We start from the raw sequence: 19,929 nt of genomic DNA, 5'->3' as shown, positions 1-19,929 counted from the left end.
CCACAAGGACAAGGACAAATAGACTAAAAAACAGTTTTTACCCCACTGCTATAAAAGCACTAAATGTGGCCACCAAGGAACGCAGGGGCGATACAGACTAAGGGACTGTGGTAACGGTGAAATCGACAGAAGGATGGAGGGTTGGGTGTGTATGCGTGCTTTGTCTGTGATTTTTATTTATTTGCTTATCTTTATTATTTTACCGTGGATGTTTCGTTAGCTTTAGAAATGTTTGAATGCTGCACTGACTGGCTGACATTTTAAATTTCGTTGTACATGGCCATGTTACAATGACAATAAAGAAACTATTCTATTCTATTCTATTTTGATTCTTCAAACATCACGATTGTAACAGTTTGGAACATTGGTTATACTAATGTTTAAAGCAAGAATATATATTTTAAGTATTTGATAAATGACTAATTATTTTTTCTTTCTCATTAGAACCAGTTCGAAGTCTGCGCAACAGTACCATAGCTAAGAGGCTCAGTCCAGCAAATGTAACCCCTACGAAAAAGAAGGAACAAGTAAAGTCTGTCTCTGTTGGAGCAGGGTCACCAAAACTGCCAGATAGACATGAGAAGCAAAGTCCGCAAAAATGTGGAGGAAAGGTTCAATCACAGGAGCAACACGTGTCAGAAAATGTTCAGAGGAATGCAGAAACGGATCATAAGTCTGCAGACTCTGATCCTATAGATTCAAAGAGCCCAGAGCTCGGATCAATAGAACAGAGCAACGAGCCGGAAAGTACACTGGAAATAACTTGTGGAAGTCCCAAATGTACTTCAGTAGAATCAATGGAGCATCAAGCAATAGACCCTACAGTAGAATCACAGTGTTCGAGAGAGCCGCAAATTGTTTTAGAGGCAGAAAAAGACCCTTCAGATACAGTTGTAGAGGATGTAAATGATCTCCATTGTCTAGAGGCACAAGTTGCATCATTTAGCCAAAGTTCATTTGAATCTGCTTTGCAATCACAGCATTTAGCAGAAGTAACTGAAACTATTCAAGAATCAACGGCAGAGAATGTTAGTGCACAAAATAATGCACTCTGTGACACTCATCAAGATGAGCAAGCCATGTCCTCAGTTCCTAGTCTAGTCGAGTCTGTTCAAGAATTGCAGTGCTCTGCTGAATCATTAGGTGTTACAAATTCAGATGGAGATCCTGCTGAGGCCGTAATAGGAGACCTTCAGAATGTAGGTGATATCCCTTGTGGAATCATACATGAAGCTGCAGAGAAGTCAAAGGAACTTGCATCAGAAGGAAAGATAGTAGAATCTTTTGAAAAAATGGATACTGTGGAAACTAATAATGAACAGACGAGTGAGCTAGTAGAGGAGAATCCTGTTGTAGCAAATACTGAAGCACTGGCTACGATGGGAGACCTCCATCCAAAACTGGAAGAAAATGTTCAAAATCCAGTTGGTGGAGAATTACCAATATCTTCTGAATTAATTACTCCCATAAATTATGTAGATGCACAGGGTGCTCAAGACACCCAGCCAAGTAATGAAACTATTCCAAGTAATGCTAGCTGTGTCATAAAACAGAACATTTCAAGTGTGTTGGAAATGGTTGAAGACTCTGAGGACATTAAGTCAATTCAACTTGAAGCTCGAGTTGGTGATTCGGAGCAGCCTGAGAGTGGGATACTTGAGATCAAACCCGAGCAAGAAATAGTAAAACCCGTTTCTTCAAATGTAGTTGCCAAAGGTGCCAATGATTCTCAAAGTGATGATTGTGCCAGCGATCACTTGGCAAACAGGGAGCAAGATGATTCAACTAAGAAACAGTCAGATCCCATTAATGAAATAATCCAGGATCTTTCTGAACATAAAGACGATGCTGAAATTCTCCCTGTGAAGGAGGGTGCGATGGAATCTAAGTGTCAGTCTTTAAAACAGGAGACGTCACCATTGAATCCTCAGCATAAACCTGAACAAGTAGATTTAAAACCAGACCAGACTGAAAACGTCCTGCGCACCAATAGGAAGAAAACTAAATCGGATGTTCCGTCGTCTGAAACACTTAAACAATCTAAATCGCATACTTCTTCAATAACTAGTAAAAGGAAGTCAACAGACCAAGACGAACAACACATTCACAAGGCAGTTAAGAGTTTGAAAACACAGGTTGCACAGGATGCTAAATTCAAAATTGATCATCCGCAAAAGAAAAACTTTGGCAAACCCTCTCCTATTTCCCAGGGTGCAAAAATGCAGACTGCAGTTACATCCCAGATGTGCAAGACCACGTCAATGTCTCCTTCTGGGAACGATAAGCAGAGGAAGGTGGTCCAGGTATCTAAACATGGTTCTAATTCTGTTTTAAAACTGAGTGAGATACCAGCAAAACAAGGGCTACACTGTGGCCACAAACCTGTCCCCTCGGGCAAAATATTTCCTCAGCAGACAGATAACATAAAGGAAAGAGATAAAGGAAAACATGCTGACCATTCTAATGAAGATGAGAGAGATAAAATGAAAGCCAGAAAAATTGAGAAGGGTATTCCGCCAAGGCAGCGGAGGAGCAGCAAAAGCTTCTCACTGGATGAGCCACCATTATTTATTCCAGATAATTTGCCTCTGGTAAAAAAGGAGGAAACCGATGTGGACCATTCCAACCCTGTTGTGACCTCAGATTTGTGGGACCCCAAAAAACTCTGTGGCTTTTGCAGGAAACCCCATAATAGCAGGTAAGTTTTTCTGTAACTGGAGCACTGAATCGTTTCCATAATTAGAGAATATTCTAGGGTAAAATTTGGAACAATTATGCTGACATCTGAAGTGCTTCTTCGTGTATTGACAACGAAAATCAACCTAAATGTTTGAAATTTTAAAGAGTTTTGGAAAATTGAGTATCAATCTTGCATTACTGGCAGTGGAGAATTTAGTGTCCGTAGCTATAGTATACAGATAGATATTTCTAGCATGGAATTCATAGTAGTACTAAGCGCCTATCATTTTCCACTTTAAAATCATCCAAAGACTTGACCTCCACAACCATCTACGGCAGTGAATTTCACAGATTCACCACCTTCTGGCTAAAGAAATTCATCTTCATCTCATTTCTAAAGGTATGTCCTTTTATTCTGAGGCAGTGCCTCTGGTCCTAGACTCTTCCACTGGTGGAAACATCCACTCTATCCAGACTTTAATTGTTTGGTAAGTTTCAATGTGATCCCCTCTCATTCTTCTAAACCACAGCGAGTATAGCCCAGAGCAGTCAAACACTCAACACACCTTAACCCAATCATACCTGGAATCATTCTTGTAAAATGCCTCTGGACCCTCTGCAATGTCAGCACGTTCCTCCACAGATATACTGCTCACAGTACTCTAAATGTGTTCTGACCAGTGCCTTCAAGCCTCAGCATTACATCCCTGGAGGGGGTCAGTTGGTCCCACTACTAGTCATGTCTTCCCATCCCCACCCCTTTCCGCCTTCCCTCTGCAACTCCCTGGTTATCTCATAACTGCACCTGCACCACAGATGTAACACCTGTCCCTATAACTCCTCCCTCGACTCCGTCCAGGGACCCCAACAGTTCTTTCAGGTTAGGCAGAGGTTCATTTGCACCTCCTCCAACCTCATGTACTGTATCTGTTTTTCAAGTTGTGGACTCTCATACATTGGCAAAACCAAACATAGACTGCACAATCATTTCGCTGAACACCTTCGCTCAGTCCGCCTGGGCCTACCTTATCTCCTGGTTGTCAAACACTTTAATTACCCTTCCCACACTGACCTTTCTGTCCTGGGCCTCCTTCATTGTCGGAGTGAGGCCAAATGCAAATTGGAGGAACAGCATCTCATATTTTGTTTGCGCAGCTTACATCCCAGCTGTATGAATATTGATTTCTTTAACTTCAAATAACCCTTGCATCCCTTCTCTTGTATCGGTAGCAGCGGCCTCTGCAGCCCGTCTGCGTTTTTATTGTTTTTTGTCTATGTTTTTATGTAGTTTTTGTTATTTTTTGTTGGGGTGTGTGTGTGGGGGGGTGGGCGTGGGTAACTTTTAATCTCTCCCTGCACGGGAGACCTGACCTTTTCTTTGTCGGGTCTCCGTTGTCGTTGGGGCTGCGATGAGGAGCGGCCTCCAACAGGAGAAGACCGGGGGCTCTGGTGCCGACGACTCACCTCACCATCGCGGAGCTGGCCGAGTCCGGAGTGGGTGGAGCGGTGGTGGAGCGCTGCTGCTGCTGCGGCCCGACCTCCGGAGATTCGGAGGCTGCAACTGCGGGTCTGGCGGACGGCGGCACTGGGAACCCGTGGGTCCCTGGAGGGAGACCGCTTTTCAGGGCTCCCGCAACGCGACTTCTCCCGCCCGAGTTGCGGGGTCGAAGAGCTCCTGGAGCGGGGCCTTACAGCACCGCCCCGCGCGGCTTGGAATGGCCGTGGGACTCTGCGAGCGCACGCCGGGGGCTCTAACATCAAGAACCCGGTGTGCGACCTTGCACCACCCGGCGTGGCTTTAATGGCCGCGGGACAATCGCCATCGCCAGCCGGGGGCTTTGACTTTGACTCTGACATCGGGGGGAGGGGAGTGCAGTGGAGACATAAGTTTTTTTTGGCCTTCCATCATAGCGATGTGATGGATGTTTATGTAAATTATGTTGTGTCTTGGGTCTATTTGTTTGTAATGTATGGCTGCAGAAACGTCATTTCGTTTGGACCTCAAGGGGTCCAAATGACAAATAAATTTAATTGAATTGAATTGTGCACTCATTGTCTGAAACTCGTTTTCACCTTGCCCACGGCTAACAATGGCCTGTTTTCTTTATCATGGTTTTTTTTGCATTTTGTTCATTCATTTGTTCTACATCACTATACCACCTTCTATATCTCTAGTTTCCCTTTTCCCTGACTCTCGTGAGTCTGAAGAAGGGTCTTGACCCGAAATGCCACTTATTCCTTTTCCCCAGTCTGACCCGCTGAGTTACTCCAGCTTTTTGTGTCTTCTTTCTGCAGACTCCCGGTTTCCTCTACACTACCTGCCCTTCCACCTATCTCTGTGTCATCCACAAAGCGATCAATTCCAGCATTCAAATAATTAATATACAATGTGAAAAGTAGACCTAACACCACCTCCTGCGGATCGCTGGCATCCAACCACAAAAAGACCCCTTTATCTTTACTCTTTGCCTTGTGCCATTCAGCCAACCTTCTATCCTTTCTAATATCATGGGCTCTTATCAACTTATCTTATCAAGTGCCTATCAACGGCACTTTATCAAAGGGCTTCTAAAAATCCAAGTAGACAACATCCACTTACTCTCCTTTGTGTATCCTGCTATTTACTTCCTCAAATAATTCCAACAGATTTGTCAGGCAAGGTCTTCCCTTCACAAAACCGTTCTGACTTTGGCCTATTTTATCATGAGCTTCTAAGTACTTGGAAACCTCATCCATAATATTATCAACCACTGAAATCATGCTAACTGACGTATAGTTACCCTTCTTTTATCTCACTCCCTGTGGGGTAACATTTGCAATTTTCTAGTCCACTGGGACCACTCCTGACTCCAGTGATTCTTGAAAGATAACTATTAATGCCTCCACAAGCCACCTCTTTCAGAACACTGAGATGCAGTCCATCTGGTGCATGTGATTATTTCAACATCAGATGTTTCGGCTTCCTCAGTAATAGACTGTCGAAAAAACATACTCGATTTGTCTACCATTTCTTTATTCTCCATTACTACTCCTCCAGCATAATTTTCCAGCAGTCCAATGTCTACTCTTGCCTCTCTTTTATTCTTTATATATCTGAATAAACTTTTGATATCCTCTGTTGTATTGTTGACTACATATTTCATCTTCTCCCCTTATTGCTTTTTATTTGCCTTTTGTTGGTTTTTAAAAGCTTCTCAATCCTCTAGCTTCCTACTAATCTTTGCAATTCTTTTCTCCTGTTCCCTCCCAAATTAATATTACATTTGTTCTGTTCAGGCATGTTTGACGAAGAATAGTAAGATTAAACGAGAACTTACCTGTTCGAAGTTTGATCTGTATTTTATGAGGAGTTACGATGAGGGAATACGTGAAGAACCCGTTCAGTTCGCAGGCGCGGCATACTTCCAAGCAGCGGTGTGGAATCACAGATAGACACAGTTATTTGAAGTAAACATAGTAAAGATAAGGAGACATCAGTTTACTAGTTTGATCTATATAATGAGGGTGGGAACGGAGGGCACGTATTCCCTCATCGTAACTCATAAAATAGATCAAACTTCGAACTGGTAAATTCTCATTTAATCTTACTATTTTACTTCGGAGTCACGTGAGTGACTACGTGAAGACTTCAAAGGTCTGTGATTTCAAACCGTGTAACAGTTTTTATTTCACTCACTGCCGAAGTTCTTGAGGGAGGAAGTGTTATCATAATTAACCAAATAATCTGTTTTTTCAAGAAACAGAAAGGTGTTTATTAACAATAACAAAAAATAAATGCTCCCCGGGCTTAAATTAAAGATTTGCAGTTTGTATTATTCTATCTGCAAACAGGTCAGGCTTCATCAACGGTTTGTTATAAAACGTTCTGAACGTCGATACCCTCGACCATCCTGCCGTATTGAGGATGTGGTCAATCGGGACGTCCATTCGCTCTACCGCTGATGTCGATGCTGCCCTGGTGGAATGGGATTTAAAAGTGTTAGTGTCTATTCCGGCAGCTTTCGGCACCTGTTTGAGCCACCGTGAAATGGTTTGGCTCGTTACCCGTCCATGAGGTTTTTTGTGGCTGACCCATAAGGCTTTTTCACTCCCTCTGAGATTGTGGGTTGTGTCTAGGTATTGCTGTAGATGGGTCACGACACACAACCTTGGCTCTGGTGGGTAGGCCCGGAATACCACCGGTGGATTGGGCGTTCCTGGCCTGCTTTGTTTTACCAGACCTAGGATGATGAACGTGATCCGGTCTGGGGTGATCACCATGTTATCCAGTCTTAGTTTGTGCAGTGACTGGACCCTTTGAGCGGATACGAGAGCCATAAGCATGAGCGTTTTTAACGTAGATTGCTCAAGGCTGAGGGATCTAGCTGGTGGCCATCCCCTGAGGTATGTTAATACCACACTGATATCCCAAACATGGGTATACCTGGGTTTTGGGGGCTTGATATTATAAATGCCCTTCATGAGTTTTACCACCAGTGGATGGGATCCCATGCTCTGCTGTCCTGCTGGTTTTAGGTAAGCAGACAGGGCGCTTCGTGCTGTATTTACGGCACTGTAACTCATCTTTTCGTCATGGTGTAGATGGGCCAGGAACTCCAGCACGTCGGTGGTTGTAGTAGTTTCATATGTTGTCCCTGTTTCCTGGCAGTATTTTTCCCATTTTTTGATGTAGGTTAAATACTGCTTCCTGGTGGATGTTCGCAGGGCTGCCGACATGGTGGTGATGGTTCGTTCCGATAATCCCAGTCCCTGGTAAGGTCTATTTGAAACCTACAACCCAGGAGTTTGATATGTTCATGGCATGGGTGGCTTATGCCGGATACTGGGTGAGTCAACAACCGTGGGTCGCTAAGGAAAACCATAGGTGACTCGACCACCATGTCGTGAAGGACTGGGAACCATGGCTGGGTAGGCCAGTCGGGCACGATCAAAATCCCAGAAGCAGAGTCAATCTGAATTTTTCGAAGTACCCGACTGATGAGGCAGAAGGGAGGGAAAGCATAGAAGAAGAAATTTCCCCAATCCAGCGTGAAGGCGTCTACCGCTGCTGCCTCTGGGTCTGGTTCCCAAGCCACATACATAGGTAACTGGTGATTCAGTCTTGATGCAAACAAATCGATATCTGGCGTTCCATATTGCTTAATAATTTTAGCAAAGATTTTAGGGTTTAACATCCATTCGATGTTATCATTGAATTTTCGTGACCTGGTGTCTGCCACTGTATTTAGCTTACCTGGTAGATAGGCAGCTGATAACCAAATATGTCTTTCGACACACCATTGCCAGATTATATTGACCAATTTGTCGCATGATAATGATTTTATGCCCCCCATATGGTTAACATAAACCACCACCGTAGTATTGTCAATCTGTAACCGCACATGCACGTGCTGCATTTTAGATGCATATGCTTTTAACCCATAATAGGCGGCCAACATTTCTAAATAGTTGATGCCCAGTGTGTGTAGTAAAGATGATTCTGGTTTAGTCCATCTGCCACCTGTGCTGGATATGGAGTTAGTTGCTCCCCAGCCTAGAGCACTGGCATCTGTTTTAATAACTAAATTCGGGTTGGTGATGATGATAGGGCTGAAACTGTGCCAAACATTCTTTGCCCACCACTGTAGTTCTGATATAGCTTCAGTGGGTAATTTCATGATTCGGTCATAATGACCCGAACATCGTTGTAGTGCATGTACCTTTGCTCTTTGTAGATTTTGATAGTGCAAAGGTCCGAATTGCGTAGCTGGAATTGCTGCTACAATTATCCCAATTACTCTAGCCACTTGTCGAATTGTTGGTCGTTTGTTGATCATTAAGTTGTTGCATGATTGTGCTAATGCAACCATTTTTTCCCTTGGCAAAGTAACAGTCATATGAATTGAGTTGATAGTGAAGCCCAGGTAATCCATGGTAGTAGATGGCTTCAACTTAGATTTATCTGGATGTAGGACGAACCCCAGTGTTTCAAGGAGCTGTTTTGTAGCTAGTACTGCTGCCACAGCTAATTCCTTCGTTTTCCCTAATATAAGGATATCATCCAGATATGCCATGACTGTATGCTTTTGTTTTCTTAATATTCTCATGGCTACTTTTAGCATTTTTGTAAATAGCCCAGGGGCTGAGGTTAGACCATTGGGCAATGCTCTATACTGCCATAGTTGCCCCAACCAGATAAATTTTAGGTATCTGCAATGATCCTTGTGTATGGGTATTAGATAGTAAGCATCTTTAATATCAATGCTTGCCATAAAGTATCCTTTGGAGATCAGTTGTCTGGCAGTAACAAACGTCTCCATTTTGAAATGTATATACTCAACAAATTTATTTAGTGATGTTAAGTCAATGGTGATGCGACATCCACCATCTTTTTTAGTTTTAGTGAATATATTCGATACAAATTCCAATGGTTCATGTTTGGTCTTTTCGATGATCCCCTTTGCAATAAGCCTCTCCAGTTCAGCTTGTCCCTCTCGCTTTTCTTTCTCGGAGGGAGAAAATACCCTTTGGGGCGCATGCTGAACTGGCGGCAATATCCCCGATTTAAATTCAATTTTGTATCCACTAATACTGTTGAGTATATACCTGTTATTTGTGACAGTACCCCATGCTTTTTTGAACAAGTGTAATCGCCCCCCAGTTAGTAGAGCACCCTTGTTCTGTGTATGCTGGCAGGAACCAGACCCACCTACCTCCATGGTTATTGTCGTTTCTTCTGGTTTTTTCCTGTAGGCTCTGTTTACCTGATATGCTTGTGCTGTCGGGGGGGGCGGCGCATTTTCCATGGGGTCCGCTCTGGGCCCTGATCTAAAAAAGACCTTTGGGGGTAATAACAAGCGGTCCCCGAGCTTTCACCAGTCCTTGGTTGTGGGCGTCGACTGGTGGATGCCGAGGGGTGCTGCCAGCTGGGTGTCGGATGTGATGTCCTGCTCGTTCCCGGGCCTGCCCTCGTGAGGCCAAAAGGTTTAGCTGCCTCTTCTATGTCCTTCAACCTCTTGTTGAGGTCTTTACCGAACAGCAGTGCCTCTGTTTCTGCTGTAGGGGTTTTGCATAGCCCCGCAAATTTGGGGTTGAGGGCAGGTCTTATATTGTCCCGCCGGAGATTATTAATTTTGTATTGTGTGTTGCACATTAGTGCTGACACATCCTGTTGGCAGGTGTTCATGTCTATGTGTTCCGTGGAACGAGCAAAGGCGGTGATTGCCGATGTCAGGAGCCTCAGGATCCACTGCAGTTTTATTTCTTGGTTGCGAATCTGCTGCCCCAGCTGTCTCCAAATTTGATTGTTCACACTTTTCACTTTGAGTGCCTCGCAATTGGCTGGTGCTGTATATTCTTCTAAGGCTTCCCGAAGGACTTTCTCTTGTAGGGCTTTGTTGGAGAGGTGGTTTATGCTGGCTGCCATCTTAGGTTCCAGTGATCTTCCTGCGCGTGGGGTTGCCGCGTAGCGGCCCACGACACCCAGCAACTCTTCATGTTCCTGCTCCCCTGGCATACTCCTGCACTCGTCCGCCTGCCCTTGTTGTAGACCAGCCCAGCCCTGGTCACCCGTGCTAGCCTCAAAAATAGAGGGAGCAGAGGGAAGTGCACTAGACACTGTAGAGGAGGCAACTGACCTACCTCCGTGAAAACGCTCTTGCTGCGTTTCTTGGTGGAGCATTTGCTCCAGGAGCTGTTTAATACAGCTCAGGCGGCTGTCTCTCCTCTATTTAGGTGGAGACATTTCCTCCTCCGACAAGTCGGAGATAACTGGCCGATTTGTCTTTTTGGTTGCTTTCCTCCCTGTCCGTGGTTCTGAAAATAGCGGCACAGGGGTTGGCTCGGTTTCGGGAATTGGGGAGCGCTCAAAGAGCGGTCCTGCCGCCCGTGGCTGCCGCCCTGATATTGAACCCTCCTCTGGTGGAGTCGGGCAGGGGGCAGTTTTCTTCGAGAGTCGCTTTTGTCTTGAACTCATTTTGTTCGCAGTCAACTCTCTCTCTATGTAATTCTGTTCTCCTGTTCAAAATACTCACCTGAAACGGTCCGTGTTTTATACTGCAGCTGGAGAGCCTGACTCCAGCTGCCGCCGCTGTTGCACTGCTGGGCGTTAATGCCGCGCCTGCGCACTGAGCGGGTTCTTCACGTAGTCACTCACGTGACTCCGAAGTAAAATTATACTTTATTGTCACAATGTTTTGCATACAACCTAGGCAGTAGACAAGTAGCGTCACGTGTTTGTTCCGACAAAGGTACAAAAATATTGAACAGTCCAATCTACTGCCTGCTGCCACACGATGTAGAAGGCCACCGGTTCTCCCTTTGTTCTTGTCGACTTCTTGCAGTCTTCCAAGCTCCAGAGAGTATACGTTTGTCTGTTCAATCTACTTAAACCTTTACAGCAGCACCTCAAAGACAAGTACCCCCAACTTCGGATATGACCAAAACTGCATACAATACTCTGGGTTTAATCTTATTAAACCATTGTACAATTGCAGTAAGCCTTCAGACTCTCGTACCCTAGCATCCTTGAGATAAAGGTTAACATTCAACGTTAGAGTGTCAGGCATCAGAACTGGAAAATGGATAGTGAGCAAATATTTAAATGCAAATTATCACAATTCTAATTGGCAGTTATATGTTACAACTGCGAACATTATCTTCATATCTCAACGTGCACGATTCAATGAACACCTAATACTGCCACCAAAAACTTAAATTATTTAACAAGTAGACTTTTTAAACGATTCCATTAAATTGTACCGTAATTTACGATCATGAAATAGTAGGTAAGTTTGATAGAGGCAGCCTGTCTTTGTATTTGAGATGGTTTAGAATGGCAGAAAAGGTGTGATTCCTTTAAAGACGAGGTGGAGGAGATTTACGGGCAATTGTGTGGATTGAAACATTATAGTTTTAAGGAGAGACTGGATAGAAGGGGTTTGTTTTTCCCTGGAGCAGAAGAGGCTGAAGAAAGAGCTTAGGTATGCAAAATTGAGAAGTGCAGATAGTAACAACATTTTGGGTCGACAAGAGATTCAAGGATAGTGTTAGGAGATTTAGAGGTGATATGAAGTGGAAGTGTTCTCACACAGGGTGGTTGGAGTCTAGAATGCTTTGCCGGAAGAGGTGGCTAAGGTTGATATTCTCACATTTAAAACATGACTTGGCATGTACTTGAATTGCCAAGTCATAGAAAACTGGTTCGAAAATGAGTAAATGGGATGAGTGTAGATAGGTCGAGGGGGGGGGGGGGGGGCACAGAAATATTGTGGGCTGGCAGGTCTATTTCTGTGACTATATGACTATGATGAGATATAATGGATCCAAGATTAAATATTACAAAATGCTCAAATTTATGTGCTATTTTCTTTGTGCAAAGCGTGTAGCTTTTATTGCAGCTGGTGTATTTCTATGTATATTTGTTTTAAAGAAAAATGCAGTGAGATCCTTCTTGGTACTTTAATAAATACATCCATGGGTTTAAGCATAACACCCATTGCTCATCGCTGAAGAAGGGTTTCGGCCCGAAACGTCGCCTATTTCCTTCGCTTGAAGAAGGGTTTCGGCCCGAAACGTTGCCCGTTTCCTTCGCTCCGTAGATGCTGCTGCACCCGCTGAGTTTCTCCAGCATTTTTGTGTACCCTTTTCTCATCAACTGATCCAGACTTCAATTGAGAATGTAGCTGCAATCCGAATGAAGTGCATCACTCAGAAGTGTCCTTTTTTTGAAATAACTGCCTCATTTCCCTTCACTTTCCCACAGTTCATGTAAAATATTCTGTGGTAATATTCAAAACCAGAGCAAGGCTATTTTATGGGGTTTCCTCTCTTATCACCAATATCTCAACAGATTTTTTAGTCCTGTTTTCGTTATTGGGGCAGTGTTTTGTAAACTAAAAAGGTGATTTGTTACAACGTTGACTGTACTTCAGAAATGTTTCAGTCTGTATACATTTTTCTCCAATGTCCTGAACTTGACTATGATGCAATCCAAACATTAGACTTTTTACATTAATGTATATATAAACATGGGTGGCTAGAATAGTGAGGGATTACTGAAAAGTAAATGAACAGTTCTATTAGAAAGGCATCCATTATAGTAGATGAAAGCTCAGCAAGAATGGTACAAAACAATCAATAATATTTTGGGGAGAATGTTTTTAGCTATCTTTCATACCTAATCCAATTAATTTCAAGACATGAGATTATAGATGGTGGAATCAGCATGCAATTAACTTGGATGTTTGTTTTCAGGTTCATGGTAGGGTGTGGAAGATGCGATGATTGGTTTCACGGAGAGTGTGTTGGATTGACACTTGGCCAAGCCCAGCAACTGGAGAAAGAGGACAAAGAATATATTTGTTTGAAATGTTGTGCTGTGGAAGACAAAGCTCCATCAATCAATCACAGTCACATTAAACATATTGTACATAATGACATGGAAAAAGCAAAGCCTGAATTGGTCCTCGAGCGTTCAAACCATTTAAAAAATGAAAAGGTGAGCTATTCAGATCTAAATACTATAACTGATGATTCTGATGTAAAATCAAATGTGGAATTAATTGAACATTTGCCAGATAACACAAGGTCAAAATGTTAAAGAAGGAACTTCAGATGCTGGAAAATCAAAGATACACAAAAGTGCTGGAGAAACTCAGCGGGTGCAGCAGCATCTATGGAGCGAAGGAAATAGGCAACGTTTCAGGTGGAAACACTTCTTCAGAGCTGAGTTACTCCAGCTTTTGTGTCTATCTTTGCTATTTAAAATTGATGTTCTCCATGTTTTAAAAAAGAACTGGCCATGATTGTGGATCAAAGCATAAGTTGAAATATCACTGAAGAATTTATCAGATAAGAGGACATGCAGATGCTAGAATATTGAGCAAAATACACAATGTTGCAGTAACTCAGCAGGCCAGGCAGCATCTGTGGAGGGCATGGATAGGCAATGTTTCAGCTCTGGACTCATTAGACTTAAGCAGAAACACCGTAGGCAGTCTTCATATTTATCAGTTGTCAATATTTGTATTGACTGTGATTGTTATTGGTTAGAAGATCAGCCACAGTGGATTAATTTCTTAATGATATAAAAGAAAGTGAACACATCCGTTGTGGGCAGACCTTGCATTACTGAATCAGACAGCAATATATTCAGTAAGGATATGGTCTACAAGTTGCCACTCCATTGAAGATGATTAAACTGATCTTAATGTGGCCGTCCAGAAATTATATTCAGGACTAGAGGATACTACTGTGACCTCTGGCAAACTGCCAACCTATGATTCTGTAATTAAACTCAGCTTATTTTAAAATTGAGGCTGAGTGCGAATAGGTGAATGATCAAAATTATGTTGGAAGCTGGGTTGTAAGTTTAAGCTCTGAAATAAGTTGATTTGAAAGCCATAACAATTTCTCTGCTGTATGTTGTCTGCTAATGTGTAATATTACATTTGTTTCCATCTTAAGCATTGATGAATCTATTTAAAAACAACGGGCGCAGAGCTGATCATTCCAAACATGCTGGAGAAACTCGGCGGGTGGGGCAGCATCTATGGAGAGAAGGAATAGGTGACGTTTCGGGTTGAGACCCTTCTTCAGACTCCATAGATGCTGCCTCACCTGCTGAGTTTCTCCAGAATTTTTGTCGACCTTCCAGAATCTGCAGTGATTTCTTAAACATTCCAAACATGGTGGTTAGAATCAAGATGAATATTACACATTATTCACTTGCTTTATCAGTTGTTTCCAAAAGTATACCATGTTGGCAATAGAAAAAGGTAGTCGCTGTGGATTGAGTTGAGGAATTGCAAAGGCAAGAAGATACTAATTGGTGTTATCTACAAACCCGCAAATAGTAGCCCGGATGTAGAGTGTAAGTTGCAGCAGGCGTTAAAACTGGCATGTTACAAAGGTAATGCCACTGTGGTGATGGGGAATTTCAATCTGCAGGTAGACTGGGAAAATCAGGTTGGTTCAGGACCCCAAGGAAGAGAGTTTGTAGAGTGCCCTCCGAGATGGATTCTTAGAGCAGCTTGTCGTGGAGCCGACCAGAGAAAAGGCAATTCTGGATTTAGTGTTCAATGAACCAAATTTGATAAGAGAACTCGAGGTAAAGGAATGCTTGAAGGTAGTGGTCATAATATGATTCATTTTAATCTGCAATTTGAGAAGGAGAAGGTTAAATCGGAAGTGTCAGTGATGCAGTTAAACAAAAGGGATTATGAAGGCATGAGAGAGGAGCTGGCCAAGGTAGACTGGAAAGGGATACTAGCAGGAATGATGGTGGAATGGCAGGAATTTCTGGGCATAATCCGGAAGACGCAGGATCATTTCATTCCACAAAGGAAGATTCTAAGGGGAGTACGAGGCAACCGTGGCTAATGAGAAGTTAGGGATAGAATAAAACCAAAATAAAAGATGTATAACACAGCAAAGAGTAGCCGGAAGCCAGAGGATTGGGAAACTGTCATAGGACACCAGAAGAAACAATACAAGCAATGCGGGCTGAAAAGATGAAGTACGAAGGGAAGCTGGCCAGGAATGTAAAAAAAGTCCATTAAAAAGATTCTTTAGATATGTTAAGGGAAAAAGAGTAGCAAAGTTAAATGTGGGTCACTTGAAGGCAGACACGGGTGAAATTATTATGGGGAACAAGGAAATGGCAGAAGAGTTAAACAGGTACTTCGGATCTGTCTTCACCAAGGAAGACACAAACCATCTCCCAGAAGTACTGGAGGACAGAGGATCTAAGGGGGTTGAGGAACTGAAATAAATTTTCATTGGAGGATAGCTAATGTTATCCCACTTTTCAAGAAAGGAAGAGAGAGGAAACGGGGAATTACAGACCAGTTAGCCTGACTCCGGTGGTGGAAAAGTTATGCTGGAGTCAATCATTAAAGAGGTAATAATGGGGCACTTGGATAGCAGTAAAAGGATTATTCCAAATCAGCATGGATTTATGAAAGAAAAATCATGCTTGACTAATCTTCTGGAATTTTTTGAGGGCATGACAAGTAAAATGGATGAAGGGGAGCCAGTGGTGTAATGTATCTAGACTTTCAGAAAGCTTTTGATAAGTCCCGCACGGGAGACTGGTGACTAAAATTAGAGCACATGGTATTGGGGGTAGGGTGTTGACGTGGATAGAAAATTGGTCGACAAACAGGAAGCAAAGAGTAGGAGTGAACGGGTCCTTTTCAGAATGGAAGGCAGTGGTGAGTGGAGTGCCGCAAGGCTCGGTGTTGGGGCCGCAACTGTTTACCACATGTATTAATGATTTTGAAGAGGGAATTAGGAGCAACACTAGTAAGTTTGCGGATGACACAAAGCTGGGTGGCAGTGTGAACTGTGAAGAGGATGTTAAGAGGATGTTAGGAGGTTGCAGGGTGACCTGGACAGGTTGAGTGGGCAGATGCGTGGCAGATGCAATATAATATAGATAAATGTGAGATCTACTTTGGTGGCAAACACAAGGGGGCAGATTATTATCTCAATGGGGTTAGGTAAGGGGGAGGTACAGCGGGGTACAGCAGGCAGTGAAGAAAGCTAATAGAATGTTGACCTTCATAACAAGAGGATTTCAGTATAGGAGTAGAGGGGTTCTTCTGCAGTTGTATAGGGCTCTGGTAAGACCACATTTGGAGTATTGCGTACAGTTTTGGTCTCCTAATTTGAGGAAGGACATCCTTGTGATTGAGGCAGTGCAGTGTAGGTTCACAAGATTGATCCCTGGGATGGTAGGACTGTCATATGAGGAAGGATTGAAAAGACTAGGTTTGTATTCAGTGGAGTTTAGAAGGATGAGGGAGATCTTATAGAAACATCTAAAATTATAAAAGGACTGGACAAGCTAGATGCAGTAAAAATGTTCCCAATGTTGGACGAGTCCAGAACCAGGGGCCACAGTCTTAGAATAAAGGGGAGGTCATTTAAGACTGAGGTGAGAAAAAAACTTTTTCACCCAGAGAGTTGTGGATTTGTGGAATTCCCTGCCACAGAGCAGTGGTAGCCAAATCACTGGATGGATTTAAGAGATAATTAGATAGAGCTCTATGGGCTAGTGGAATCAAGGGATATGGGGAGGCAGACAGGCATGGGTTATTGATTGGGGACGATCAGCCATGATCACAATGAATGGCGATGCTGGCTCGAAGGGCCTAATGGCCTCCTCCAGCACCTATTTTCTATGTAAATGTGTAGAATAGTGATAGATATCTACAGGAACCATGAACAGGACTGGAAAATGGTGAGAACAAGTGCAAAGCAGTGATACAATGGAAATGAGCTGTGACAAGGTGTGGTAATGATAAAACCAGGCAATTAAGGTGGATCAGAAGTATTCATGGGAGAAACAGAATAATTACCTAATCACTAGAGGATGAGAGAGTGAATGCTGAATAATTGAAATGGCTTCAGAAGTGCTGATTTATCTGAAATAGTTGAATGCATGCTGTGGGCAGCAATGTGCTTTGTAATCTTTAATTTAAACCTTTTTTGTACCTTGGCTTAGATTTATGCGTGGTAATATTAAAGCCTAAAAAAATAGTAGTATAACGCAAGTTTTTCTCACAGCCACATTTATTTGATCTATTTAAAGCTTAATTACTATAAGTCCTGTGGGAATATTAAAAATGGAATTGCACAGCAAAGGTTAAGTGCTAGTTGTAAAAGTGAAATATGTCCTCCAGTTTTTGGCAGTCACCTGGGATTGTGGTGATTGGCTTCTCCAGATCTGAGGATAGAAGATGTATTTAAAAATGGGGAGGCTGGTGAACACCAGTCACCACATGGACTTGCAGACTGAGGTTCACATAACTGCTCAGTCTGTGTCCCCTAACCATCTCAATCAGCCTTACTTCTTTTCCTCCTACTTTCGCCCTCCTTCTTGGCACCCTCCTCCTATGTTTAGTATGTCAAACAGTTCCATATAATACAGACGTGGAGAATTTAAAACATTTAAGTATGAATAAGTCCTTAACAGCTGATTAGAGTGTCAGTATGATAAAAGCTTGCGTGTTTTCTTTTCCTTTGCTCAGCTGTTAAACAGTATGGCCTCTAGCTTACCAGCAGTGTTATGGGAACATGCCACATAACTTGCATAGCATCCACTTCTCTGCAGTCTCTTAATATAATGGTGCTATTTGTGCATATTCCTGTTGTGAATGAAAAGTATTTATAGCAGAGAGTTGTACTGGTAATTATTTCACAATGATAAAATGGGAAAACCACAACATCTCAGTGTTGGGAAAAAATAGGACAAACCTGCAAAAATGTAACCAGGTCACCTTTCCATACAAGAGATCTTTTTAATCTAATTGTATTCATTTACCATTCGTAAATGTTTACTCGTCTTTGTAATTATTGGTGAAAAAATACTACTAGGTTTAAATGACTCAAAGCCTTGAGTGTCGACAATCTCCATCAATAAATGAACAAAGCCTGACAGTGACTCATTGACTGGTCTGAAATAACTATTAATAAACAGTTGGGATATAAACTAACATAATGGCAATAATTTAAATCTAAAGTTCTCTATGCTGCCTGAGCCTGTTATAAATTAGATTGTAAATAGACCAAACCATTGCTCTTTGTGATGCAGTTCAAAGTGAATGAGAATATATATTGGACTAAATTATACTGGTTGAAGGGAACTGCTAGTTCGCAATATGGAAGAAGTCTCAGATGAGGAATGCAGTACATGGAGGGAGAACTGCTGCAAGAAGCAATGAAAAGGATGGGGATGTTTTAAATCCTGGTTGGGCCCAAACTGAGAACCCTGGAAATGGAGTTGGAAGTCATATGGGACAAGATGGAAGTGCAATCAAGTGTTGAGAAACGCATGTTTATAGAAATATATAGATGCAGGAAAAATGTTCCCAATGTTGGGGGGAGTCCAGAATCAGGGGTCACAGTTTAAGAATAAGGGGTAGGCCATTTAAGACTGAGATGAGGAAAAACTTTTTCTCAGAGTTGTGAATCTGTGGAATTCTCTGACACAGTGGGCAGTGGAGGCCAATTCACTGGATGTTTTCAAGAGAGAGTTATAGAGTTGGCTCTTAGGGCTAAAGGAATCAAGGGATATGGGGGAAAAGCAGGAACGGGGTACTGATTTTAGATGATCAACCATGATCATATTGAATGGCAGTGCTGGCACGTAGGGCCGAATGGCCTACCTCTGCACCTATTTTTCTATGTTTCAATGTAGTTGTAGTAGCTATTCTGGGTTAGAACATTGTCGAGAGCAGCAGCAATCACAGAGGTGGAGCAGTGAGAGAGGATCTCTCAGAACCCGCATTAGAGACAGGAGAACCTCTTCAAAGTAGGCATGCTTTGAGGAGATTTCACATTGGACCATTAAAATAGAGACCCAAGAACTAGATGCTGGAATCTCAAGCGCAATGCAAAGTGCTGGAGTAACTCAGCCGGTCAGGCAGCATTTGCAAAGGGAATCAAAAGGGGTCCTGGCCTGAAACATTGCCTATCCATTCATTCCACAGATGCCACTTGACCTTCTGAGTTTACTCCAAGACACTGTGTTTTGCTCAAGATTTGAGTTGTAGGTCCTCGTGTCTCCACTCTTGGACTTGTCATGGAACCCAGTGTTAGAGCAGTGACTTGTTAAAGAGAGGGCCTGGTTACACTTCAGACGTGACCCTTGGTTTTACAACAGGTAAGACTGGTGTTAGAATGACAATCCTAATTTGAAAGATGTTCCTGACCCAGTGGGAAGAAAAAAAACTTTGTTCAAGTAATACCCTCCTATCCCTCTCACTTCAGTAATTTGCCTTATTTGGAAATACTTCTTGTATGATTGATTTTTTTTAATTGAAATTGGATTAAATAGAGTTTACATTTAAGACTATAAGAACAGTGTATAAGCTGTTGGAACCCTTTGAAGCATGTGAAAGCTGGCAAGGTCTCTGTCAGACTGGTCTAGGGATGGGGCCTTGGGATATGAGTCCTGAGGCACGACCAGTTCAACCAGATGCTTGTTGGGTCAGCTCATTTAACATTACATGTCTGCTCAATTAAATGTAGGTGGCAGGCACTTTGGGCTATTTGGCTTGGCAGTGGGCCAGGGTCAGGATGATTGGATCATTTTCCAGGGTGGTCAGACAGTGCGTTTTTTTTAAATTTGGTATTGTGAAGTCCGTTACCATTGCTTTTATCAAGCCTACAATGTGTCCTGCAAAGGTTGTAAACATTGTATGGTGCTTGGGGGTTGTGGTACTATTCATGTGCAGTCTTTCCATCAGACAAACTTGTAAAGAG

General features: G+C 42.7%; 1 protein-coding gene across 4 annotated transcripts in view; it reads left to right on the top strand.

Moving 5' to 3' along the window:
- The window catches only part of phf3 (PHD finger protein 3), a 115,911-nt gene that overhangs the window by 26,224 nt on the left and 69,758 nt on the right, over nt 1-19,929 (top strand). For all 4 annotated transcript variants that reach the window (XM_055635043.1, XM_055635044.1, XM_055635045.1 and 1 more), the window contains 2 exons: nt 445-2,698; nt 12,913-13,156. In XM_055635043.1, the coding sequence (XP_055491018.1) occupies nt 445-2,698; nt 12,913-13,156 (2,498 nt within the window). The remainder of the gene's footprint in view (nt 1-444; nt 2,699-12,912; nt 13,157-19,929) is intronic.

This window comes from Leucoraja erinacea, chromosome 5, assembly GCF_028641065.1.
Source record: "Leucoraja erinacea ecotype New England chromosome 5, Leri_hhj_1, whole genome shotgun sequence".
In the NCBI taxonomy this organism is placed as follows: domain Eukaryota; kingdom Metazoa; phylum Chordata; class Chondrichthyes; order Rajiformes; family Rajidae; genus Leucoraja; species Leucoraja erinaceus.
The sequence above is the reverse complement of the archived record's forward strand: the minus strand, read 5'-3'. Positions and strand labels throughout refer to the sequence as shown.